The sequence below is a fragment of the Oryzias melastigma genome, linkage group LG22 (assembly GCF_002922805.2).
Source record: "Oryzias melastigma strain HK-1 linkage group LG22, ASM292280v2, whole genome shotgun sequence".
NCBI lineage: Eukaryota > Metazoa > Chordata > Actinopteri > Beloniformes > Adrianichthyidae > Oryzias > Oryzias melastigma.
This window is the reverse complement of record NC_050533.1, coordinates 5,217,608-5,229,236: the sequence shown is the minus strand read 5'-3', so window position 1 is coordinate 5,229,236 and position 11,629 is coordinate 5,217,608. Positions and strand designations below refer to the sequence as shown.

At 39.9% G+C, this 11,629-nt stretch overlaps 1 protein-coding gene across 2 annotated transcripts in view; it reads left to right on the top strand.

Annotated features, from left to right (window-relative positions):
- Positions 1–11,629, top strand: part of efna2a (ephrin-A2a) — a 136,055-nt gene that overhangs the window by 119,925 nt on the left and 4,501 nt on the right. For both annotated transcript variants that reach the window (XM_024274102.2, XM_024274094.2), the window contains exons 2-3: positions 2,949–3,241; positions 10,604–10,669. In XM_024274102.2, the coding sequence (XP_024129870.1) occupies positions 2,949–3,241; positions 10,604–10,669 (359 nt within the window). The remainder of the gene's footprint in view (positions 1–2,948; positions 3,242–10,603; positions 10,670–11,629) is intronic.

Genomic DNA, 11,629 nt, shown 5'->3' with positions numbered 1-11,629 from the left:
AAAAAAAAAAAAAAAAAAAGTATTCTTACAGAAACTTCCTTTTGAATAAAAAAAATACAGTTTCATATAAACATTTGGGCATAGAAAAAGTTTCTCCATAAAAGACAAGTGATTCAAAATGTGTAGAAAGGTATAGTGGCTTGACAACAACACAAAATCTCCCCAACATTCCTCCCTTGAAGAGAGACTGTTTCACTCCACTGACTCCAAGAATATAAACAGAAGCTCAGTTCCCACGTAAGCAACTTTGGCACTTATGATTAACATAAAAAGAACCCATCTTGTGTGAAGGGAAGGAAAAATGCAGTCATATGTTTTTTAATGTTTCATAGCAGATGCTGTTGAAAAGCAATGAGTGGAAGTGTCACCGAGTTCAAGCACCATCTCATGCATTCCAGAATCTGCATTTTATTTACCGTATGCCACAAGGAAATAAACTGCAAAGAAAATTGCTCTGATATAAACACTGAACAATGCACATATTTATACTTGTGTGTGAATGTATTTTGCACAGTCCAGCAAGCCTCCCTGGCTTCCTTGTGATCTGCATGAGCACTGAACTGAGTGGACACTGACTGCACACCGCTTTAGGGGGTTTAGACGATCGTATGCGCTCTCTAACATCGCATGAACATCTTTTCTTGGGTATCCTTCTATTCAGCTCATTCCCTCTTCTAATTCCCGTGTCTCACAGCTCAAAGAGCTTTATCAAAATAAATCTGGTTTGAAGGCACAGTATGAGTGGATTTCAGAGGGTTTTTTTTTTTTTTTGGCATCCGTTTTATGAAAGGAATGTTTTGCAGCAAACTCCAGTGGGTCCAATAGTTCAAAGACCCTCGATCAAAAAGTATTGATAAGTCTTTGAAGATGCTCTGGTCCTAAGAAAAAGAAGTACTCACACTGACAGATACAGTTATTTTATTACCCATAATATGTTAGCCATGTCAGAAGTGTTAGCTATGTTAGGGTATTCACTAATGAGCTGTACAGGCTAGAGTCGCTATGCCAGCTTGTTATGGACCAAATTTAAGCATTTTATGATCATTTGACCATATTTGCTAAGTTGTTTACTACCCTATCCAATATGGCGTCCTCTTTTTGTATCTTGGACAATAGTAACAGGCTAGTGTGGTGTCTCCAGCAATATAACTCATTGGTATTCACAATAACTTTAGCTCTCAAACTTGTTTGCAAAGTGACTAATATAGCTAAAACAGACGTTTCTGTGACTATGCTAACTCCCAACCTTGTTAAGTTGCGTTCACACCGGCCTCAGCAATAGGCATAAAGTGATCACTTCAGATGAAAAGTCTATGTAAATGCATAAAAATGCCCTTTGCTCCCAAAATGTGAGACAATTGAACACACAATGCCAGCTACACCAGGTTCTACTTTGACCAATCAGGGACTCGGGTTTGGTAGTGACTGAGCATAGATGGTTTATCTGTTGTTAGGAACTTCCCACTAACCTCTGTGTGTTCGTTGATGTAGAAGTACTGTAAGTGACCAAAAACTCAGTTGGAATTCAGTCCTTTTAACCCTTTAACTGCCTGCTCAACCAAATGGTGGGAAACATTAAAAAACGTGTTTTTAAAAATATTGATGGGAGGAATTTCTCCCCAAGGTACGGAGTCCCTAAAGGGAAATTGAAGAAAAAAATCGAAGTAAAAAATTTCTTTTTTCAAAAACTGAAATAAAAAAAATGAATTCTGGTTAGTAACGGATGTGTACCAGTAACTAGTCCGCATCAATTAGTAACCAGAACATTTTTAGAAAAAAAAAGAAAACAGATTTTTTTTTTCTTTTTTTTTTTTTGCTACTTTAATTTTTAGAAAATCAAGTTCTAGTTAGTAACCAGAACTTTTTTAACTTCCATTTTTTATGGAGCCCCTCAGTATTTTTAGAAAAAACTTTTTTTACTTCAATTGTAATTTTTTTTTTTTTTTACTTTGATGTCCCTTCAGGGGTTCCGTACCAAGGCAATAAGCGGCAGGAAAAACTGGGGGGGGGTAGTTAAAGGGTTAAAAGAAGTTGGATCAAAGTCGTACAGAGTGCTCCAGACCGGGGATAGGCAACTTCAAGCCTCGAGGGCTGCAATGTCTGCATGATTTCCAGACATCCAAGCCCTACTCATGAATGATTATCTGGTGCAGGTGTGTCCAGCCAATTAGAGCATGTCAGGCCTGGAGTTGCCTATCCCTGCTCTAGACTGTCACCATGACAGACAATTCCCTGTAAAATAGACTCCACAGACATATCCCCTGAGGTGGGCCCTGTGTGGCTTCAGGCCAGTAGAAACCCCCCAGAGGCTTCAATACTATATAAGGTGATCTTTTACAAAATCTACGTCTTCAGTGGTCAGGGTACATGTTCCTGCCCCTCCAGCAAGGTAATTTATAGCTTTGTTTTTTAGTGGAAAAGTACTGATTAGGTCTGATTAGCTAGCAATGAGCTAGCATTCCTGCTTTGTGCCCAAATTGTGAAATTTGCATTTCTTCAACATTTTGCACCAGCTGTAGGTGGTGGACATGCACTAGTAAACAGTAGAAAAGGGTAAATTAAGGAGAAGCCCCTCCCTACTTTTTACATGTGAACACCAAACGTTCTTTAATATGCGTCAAATGCTAGTGTGTACAGAGTAACACATACAAAATGGAGTCCAGCACCGCTACATGTTAGCGACATTAGCATGTTCCCAATGACACTCAATCAAACATTTTCACTGATTGCTGTGTTCCTCTTTAATACTCATTAATCCATATGTAAGGCTCTCCACATCATTGGGCACACTCTCATATATATATATATAGCTTTTAAATACGCCTTATCAGGCAGAAAAATGTTGACAAATCATTGTAATCTTCTTGGAACCCCACAGATTAGGCTCTTTTAGTGGTTTGATTTTTGTTATTCTCCTTCATAAAAGCTTCTTTCTTTGTGTCTTTCAGGTTCTGGCATGGAGAGTACAGAGTGGCAGTGAACATCAATGACTATCTAGACATCTACTGTCCTTACTACGAAGGTCCTCCATCCCACGGTCGAATGGAGCGCTACATCCTGTTCATGGTCAACCATGAGGGCTACACCACCTGCCAGCACAGGATGCGCGGCTTCAAGCGCTGGGAGTGCAACCGCCCCAGTGGTGCAGATGGGCCTCTGCGCTTCTCAGAGAAGTTCCAGCTCTTCACTCCCTTTTCCCTGGGCTTTGAGTTCAGGCCTGGACACGAGTACTACTACATTTGTAGGTCATCACCCGAGCAGATTGTGTCTCTGAGTGAAATTCTGAGCACAGAGAGAGGCTGCTTGTTGTGTAAATGTGGGTGTGAGGGCCAGTGTTTGTATTTAGAGCACACTCCTGTTCAGTATGCATTTGTAAATAATGCGTAAATATGCATTTAACACAGGCTGATAGAGTGAGTTTCGAAACGCGGCGCGTGATGCTGATCGCACTCCCACAGGCGGACATAAACACACGTCCCACCGCCCCCCCTCTCCCTTTATTTCTCCATGTGTCTCCTTGAAGTCTGTCGAGATCATAAACGGAGTGCTCAGCAAAGTGGTAAAAATGTCGCCAGAGGTATTTCGTAATCATTTTTGTATTAGCCGTATTGACGTTTCGCCTCACACCAACAAGTGATGTATTAGTGTCACAAATGAGCTTTGCCCCCCCGAGACAGTTTTTCTGAACAGATTTTAAAAGCTATCATTCCTCCACTAGACAGAGAACAAACACCACCTTCAAATTACTTGTAAACAGTCTTTTCTAGTGCTTGGTCTGCCAAAATACACAAGCAAGACTTTCCTTGTTTGGACAGTTTAGAGCTAATCAGTTGGTGATCATAGAAAAGTACATTTAAAATGACTTTCAAAAACTTCACTGGTCATGCCCAAACTTTGCCTCATAGGTTCATTGGTGGCTCTAGATCCGGGGTGTCCGAATCCAGGCCTCGAGGGCCAGTGTCCAAATGCTTTATAACCAACTTGCCATTGAAGATCCTTATTCGCCAAACAAACCTGATTCAGGTCATTAACAGCAGATAGGACATGGTTTCTGGAAAACCTGTCAGATACCAGCCCTAAAGGCCTGGATTTGAACATACCTGATCTAGATTGTCCCCAAGTGTTCAGGGTGTACCCCACCTTCGCCCAACAGTAACTTGATATGCCCCCCAAAAAGGGATTAATCAAGTTCAGAGGACAGAAGAATGGAAAAAGTATTGAAACAGAAAAATATGCTATAATTCACCAATCTAGACAAGAGTTCTACATTTATATTGTCATTGAACAATAAGTCTGATGATCAGTGTCAACAGAGCATCAATCAAAACAAAGGTCCTCGCTAAAACTGCTGATTTCAGATGCAACATTGGTGGACTACATTTCAACAGGCCCCAACTAGAAGATCTACTATTAGTTTTATTAGTGAAATTTAAATTTTGAGTTGAGTAAACCATCAACTGAATATTTTAATTAGATGAACATTGATATTTTTAAATGTAACAAATTCTAGAACTTTTGTTAGTTGATCCAATTAACAGTGTCGGCCTGTTGGGTTGCTATTTCTGATTGCTCAAGCAATGGTGTGAAAACCCTCCATAAGTTAGCTCCATCCATCTTTAAAACGCCCCTAAATCTCTTTTGTGGTATCTACTGTGTCACAAACACGAGAAAAAAGCTTGTTTTCTCGTGATAACATGATAGTAGACGTGGCCATCACAAGAAAGTGGGTAAAAGTTCTCTCACTTAGAAAGATGAGAGAGGCCTGCCATTTTCATCATAGGTATACCTCAACTATAAGAGACAAAATGAGACAAATGTCTCATTTTTAAATAATTTATTTGCAAATTATGGTGGAAAATAAGTATTTGGTCAATAACAAAAGTTCTACTCAATACTTTGTTATATACTCTTTGTTGGCAATGGCAGCAGTCAAATGTTTTCTGTAAGTCTTCACAAAAACTGTTGGTATTTTGGTCCATTCCTCCATGTAGATCTCCTCTAGAGCAGTGGTGTTTTAGTGCTGTCGCTGGGCAACATAGACTTTCAACTCCCTCCAAAGATTTTCTCTCAGCTTGAGATCTGGAGACTGGAGACTCCAGGACCTTGAAATGCTTTTCACGAAGTCACTCCTTCGATATCTGAGCAGTGTGTTTGGGATCGTTGTCAAGACCCAACTATGTTTCATCTTTAATGCCCTTTAAAAATAAGGTTTTCATCCAAAATCTGACCATGTACAGTCTCATTCATTCTTTCCTTTAACTCTCCCTCCACTCTTTGTAGGTCATTCATAGCTCCCCCGTGAGGTTCTGGGATTTTTGCTCATCTTGTGGGATCCAGGGAGATAATCATTGGTCTTGTTTGTCTTCCATTTCCTATAATTGCTCCAACAGTTGATTTCTTCACACCAAGTTGCTTACCTATTGCAGATTCAGTCTTACCAGCCTGGTACAGGTCAACAATGTTGTTTCTGGTGTCCTTAGACAGCTCTTTGGTCTGATAGTGGAGTTTAGAGAGTGACTGTTTGAGTTTGGTGACTTTTATATGGATAACGAGTTAAAACAGGTGTTATTAATACAGGTAAAGAGGGAAGGACAGAGGATCCTCTTACAGAAGCACTTTAGACAGAAATCTTGCTTGTTTGTAGGTGACTAAATACTTATTTTCCACCATAATTTGCAAATAAATTCTTTAAAAATCAGACGATGTGATTTTCGTTGAGGTATACCTATGATGAAAATACAGGCCTGTGTCATTTTGTGTCAAGTGGGAGAACCTGCACAATTGGTGTCTCAAAGCAAGGCAAGGCAAGTTTATTTGTCTCACTAAATACTTTTTTGCCCCACTGTAAATATTTCTCCATTTCTAACTGTTTCTAAAGATCTACCACCTTGTTTGCTTTCCAACAAGACATCTTTATTCTCCTTTCCACTTATCACTCGGATCAAGTGTGTTTAGGGAATCAACAATCAGCAAAACAGAGACGTCTGAAAAGCCAAGGACAGAGAGCTCTGGCGCACAAATACCACTCAGTCACAAACAAACAATTTTTATAAATAGAGTATAACGCATCCAAATGCCAAACAATCCACACACAATTCAAAGAAAGCCAATTTATAGCTGATTAGAGTCTTATATATTACATAGTGAACTCTGATCTTATGCTTTAAAAGGAAAACAGAATAAACAGTCCCATAAGTCCTTGCTCTGACAAACAATATCCCTTATTTCCTCATTCCAGAGACTTGTGATAACATTTCTACCACTGACCAAAGTTGTATTGCTGCCAGTATGAAGGCTGACACAGATCTGCCCATTTCTTTGTGCATCACCCCTGCACAGTTGGCTGAAAACTAACCTTGACCTTTTCAGCAGGAGATGATGCATCCCCGCCATCATTCATGATAGGGCACGGATTCTGAGACAATGGCTTTGGGTCAGTTTGCAAGCAGGACAGAAATCTTCTGTCCTTGGACTGTGTTTATCATGTTACAGTTCATTCGGGGAGTGGAAGGGACACTCAGACAGAGCAGGAAAGAATCTTACAAAGACTTGCACAGATTTTCTTTCATTTTATGAGCTACAGTTTTTTACATCGACATTGAGGAATAACTCAACAATGTAATGCGTCTGGTAGGAAACAAATGGAAAGCAGTAACATCTGCAACTTTAAACTCTCTGCAGATTCATATTCTAAAAAAAAGGAATATTTGCAGATACTGCACTTGTCCGAGTTAGTCAGCACTTTCCCAAAGACTCAGCAGGCGACAGTCACAGAGCTAAAAAGCCAAATATAAGAGCCTCCTGGTGTCCTACTACACTTTTCCCAGTTGGCAGAGACTCACACAAACACACGCTTCTTTGTTTTTGCTCTCGTGTAAAGACGGCTCGGCCCCTCCAGAGATGTATAGTTGCTGACTTAGGTATTGTGTTTCTGGAGGCCCGTGTGTTGTGAGCATTCCACATGACTGGAGTGTTTGTGAGCCTGTTTGAATGCATGCCTTGTGGAGGGGAGGAGCCGGTCGTGCGGGTCAGTTGTCAAGTAATTGTGAACCTGTGAAAAGCCGTGTCCATCACTTTGACTGACAGGCGCACACTCCTTTTCATTTCTCACCGTCTGTCGTCAGTTCACACTCATAGTCTCAGAGTTTCCCTCATGTCCAGGTTGGTCTAATGTGGAGCGACGCTCTTTTGAACGGACCAGAATTCTGATTTTTTTGTGTCTTTTACTCAGCAGACATTGGGAAAAGAAAAAACAAAAACACTGATCTTTGACAGTGATATCAGGCCGAACAGACCTGTACGAGCGCGTGCACGTTGACGTGCATCTGTCATGTGGCTGACATGTTGACAGGTCTGCTCCACCCCTTATTTCTCCTTGCTGCCATCTGATGAGGTTGAGTGGTTTTCAATGAGTTTTCAGGAGACACCAGATAGTGGTCATGCTGGGAAACAGTGGTGTGGTGGGAAGTAAAAGGCCTCAAAAAACAACAAAAATGGAAACTGTTAGGAGGAACAACAATGAAAATCTACCTATTTTTTAAAAAAAGACCTACTCCAATCATCTTTTGAGCTACATTGAAGTCCCTCTATGATAATTTTTTTTATTTAAAAAATGTTCTCAGTAGTGTTTTAATTATGATTGTTAAGTTTTTAACCAAAATCCCACAACCTAAATGTCTTAAAAATACATTTCTTATGTTGATCTGAAGCCTCTGTTTCCAAGATCTTCTCTGAGGGGGCGTGGCTTTTGGTGCTAACCTTTCCTAGTGGTCTTTTAGTTTTGATTATGCCGTTTTAAGGCAAAATAATAAAAATCTGTAATTTCTTGGCTATAGCTTTTGCAGCAGTTCATCAGAAAATTGGCTCTGTGTTTACGCTCTCTCCCAGTAACTTAAAACCTCTCACACCCCAACCCAACATTAGCAGTGTAGCAAAAATGGCGAGCAATATTGAGCTATTTAGTTATTTGGAGCCAGATGTCATCTCAGACGAGGAAAACGAAGACGTAAATGGATCTATTTGTCTGCAAGTGGATGCATCAGAATGGAGTGTATTTTCCAGATCACAACTATACTTTCTTTCAAACAACCTCACAACGTTTGAATAAAAATTACTCAGAAATGAACTTTTTAGCTTAATTTTCTTAATATGTGTCAGAAAAATGTTACAAAAACATGTCAAAAACACTACTTTCATTGGAGTGGGTCTTTAACCGAAAAGCAAAAAAAGAGATGTGAGTGAATTTTTAGTGACCTTGACAAACTCCCCTCTGCACAATCAGTGGTGTCCAGACTGGTTGGAGAAACTTTGAAGGAAAGTATATGAACATGCAAGGATACAAGAGGTGAAAGGAAAAGAAAAGGATGAAAGGAGGAGCTGAGGGAAAGCAAGGAGGGATGGGAGGCCAAAGGCAGGGTCAGATTTATTTCCTGCACTCTGTGAGTCTTGATGATGGTCTTCCATCGGGTCGCGTTGAGCTCAGGGTGCAAACTTCCCCAAGGGAGAAGGACAATAGGTCTCATGCACTTCACTACTGTGTGTGTGTGTGCGTGCTTGACTGGTCAGAGACTTGGTCACTAACTCCCCCCGAGGTCTGCAGCTCCATTTCACATCAGAGTGAGGTGGGACTAAAAACCCAGATTCAATTTCATTTGGTGTACTTTGAAGTTTGATAACAGTAACTTTTCAACCTTTTTTTTATTCTTTTTGGTATTCAGCCCGAGCTGCACAGCGGCTCTGCAGTTACAACTGTCACCTCACAGGAAGGGAGGCCAACATCTGTAGGGAATTTGCATGGATTTTCCAATTCCAAAGACCTGCAAGTCAGATCAGATGGACTTGAGAGTATGTTAATTTCCCTCAGGTGTGAATGGCGGAGTGACCGAATTCCCACAAGGAAAGCTGAGACTTGTTTACCGTGATCACTCAGGTTTTTATTGAATTTCACAATCACAGCAGCTACATGAAGAAGATCAATTATTGTATATATTTAATATTATAATAAAGACAAAAATATAACTCATGATTAAAGAGTCAGGCTGATCTATTTTAATGGGCAGCAGAAAAGATGAGGACACTAATTTGCCATTTATAAGCCAAAACATTGGATCAAAGGTTTCTTTCATGAAAATGTATTTAATTGGGTAAGTCACGCCATTTACCCTGGAGATACATCTACAGTACATGGTGTGAAAGTTAAATAGTCAGTGGAACAGATGACTGTGTAAAGATGTGACGTGTTTTTATTGTTGCAGATAGCAAGCGAAAGACTAAAATAACCAAGTTCTAGTGATGTGGTGCAAAAATCGAGTTAAATAGCTGTAATTGAAACGTTAGGTTATTGTTTAAAGAGGTACAAAAGCAGCATGCATAAGGTGTAAGGATTCTATACTTGGGTTTTTATGGTGCTTTAGTCATATTATGTTTCCTCGTTAGTCTCACTATGTTCATGTTCATCCACGGCTGTCGTCATTTAGTTAATCTACCTCAGAGTATTTATGTAAGTGTTGGGTTTTTAGTTCTTCCTTGTGAGGTCATCTGCTTTGTCCTATTTAGTCACCATTTTTTGTTTTTTGTTTCTTTTTTGTCATGTTTTTGTTAATTTATTAAATGTTTTATGTTCCTGCTATCCTGCATTTTGGGTCCTCCACCACCACTTCCTGACAGAATGACCAGACACTGATGTGACTGATTCAAAACAGAACATTATTGACACAAACTAAAGTCCTCACATCAGGTTAGGTGTGTTTGTATTCAGTTTGACACAGCAGGTGACCTTTCAGCAGTGGGCCTCTTAGGCCAAATCTGAAATCTTCCCCTACCCGCACGCCTTCTCCCTTTCCTTAAATGATCCATGTAGGAATACCAAAGAAGCAGAACTATATTTAGATTTGATTGTTAAATGATCTGGCTGGAGTGATAGCCCTGTATAAATAGATTCTGATAAATAAGGAAGCCCAGCATAGTGCCCTGAGGAACCCCCGAAAAGATGTAACAAAATTGTGGCAAAGCCTCAATACGGCTTGATTTAAGAGATGGATACAGAATAACAACATGCTGTGGGTTTGAAAGTTACACATAATGACACTTGATAACAACCTGAGATTTCAAATCCACTGATAGAATTAGATTTTTTTCTTTTTTTTAAGTATTTTTGTTTCTTTTGCTCTCGGCCGCTGTAGTTTTGCCTCATTTTTTCATTTAAAATCTCTCTAAAGGAATAACTGGTGTTGTAGACACCCCAATATCTCACTTTAGAAATATACATATGTTTCAACAAACATCAAAAGGAAAAAATAAATGAAAAATGGATCATTTAATATTTTAAAAATCCTAAATGTCTTGAAACTCGGATCTGAAGGCCAAATTAATGAATAAGAGCAGAAAATCTGGGGTCAAATTAAAACAGTCAGTACAAGTTAGTGCGTTTAAGTGTTTTCAAGAAATATTTGCAATGAGCTTAAAAACTGGAACCAAAATATTTGAAAACTAAATGAAAAGTTTTGCAGGCTTGGCTCAATCTGACATGCAGATTAATGAGGTTTTAGACACCAACAAATCTCTTTGACTCATCCTTAAACTGCTTTCCTCCGTCTCTTCGCAGCGTCTCCTCACCCAAACCATGTGGGGCGGGCCTGTCTAAAGCTGAAGGTGTACGTCAGACCTCCAGGTAAGTCGCATTCTCACCACACTGACACACACTCTGCTCACAAAGGTCCAGATTGCCTTTTTGTGCTAAAACCAGGGGTGGAAAAGAGGTCTGTTGGAGTGCACCAGCAGCACTCTCTGCTCTGATTCTCAGACCAACCAGGCAGCTCTTTTTTCATAACACACACATTCATTCTGATGCATTCACAGGAACAGGCAAACACAAAGTGGCACACTCGCCTCACATCACATCACACCGGGTGTGAGGGAGACCTTCTGTCCTTGTAAAAAAGATAACTAGGCTGACTGAAAGTGCTCTCTGATTTTTGGCAAGCTTTGAGATCGCTCTGACTGCAAGAAGAATAAGAATAAACAAAAATATGCATTTTTTTTAATTCCATAAGTGATTATTTTAAAGACCCACTTAAAATGACAATCATATTTTTAACATGTTATTGTTTATCTCATGATGGAGGAAATAAACAAAAAATTAGATTAAAAATGTGTTTCTGAGTATTTTTAAACTCAAATTACCAACGGGTAAAGAAAATGGATGGAAGTTCAGGACAAAATCCTGGCATTGTGTGGCCATATTGGATCTTTATTTCTACCCTTTGATTGAGTCACTGAAAGCGTTGTGTGACCAATCAGGGACTCGGGTTTCATAGAGACGTGTGGGTGGCAGATGCTTCAAGACACGGATCGTTGTAAAAATCCTGGTAAACAAGATCACAAAGGAGACATTATTAACTGTGGATTATGCCCGTGTCACAAACGGGCAGACAGCTGGTTCCATGTGCAGCAGGTTTGTTAGTTCAGACAGGAACTGAGCACAAGTAAAAGTCTACAATTTAATCATAAGCTTGGGGTCATCCAGGAAGAGACTAGAGTAGTCAGGGTCCAGACGAGGGTCAGGGCAGGCGGCAACAAAGAGATGAAGCAGGGTCAGAACCAGAAGATCAGGTCCAGAATGAAACGCTTG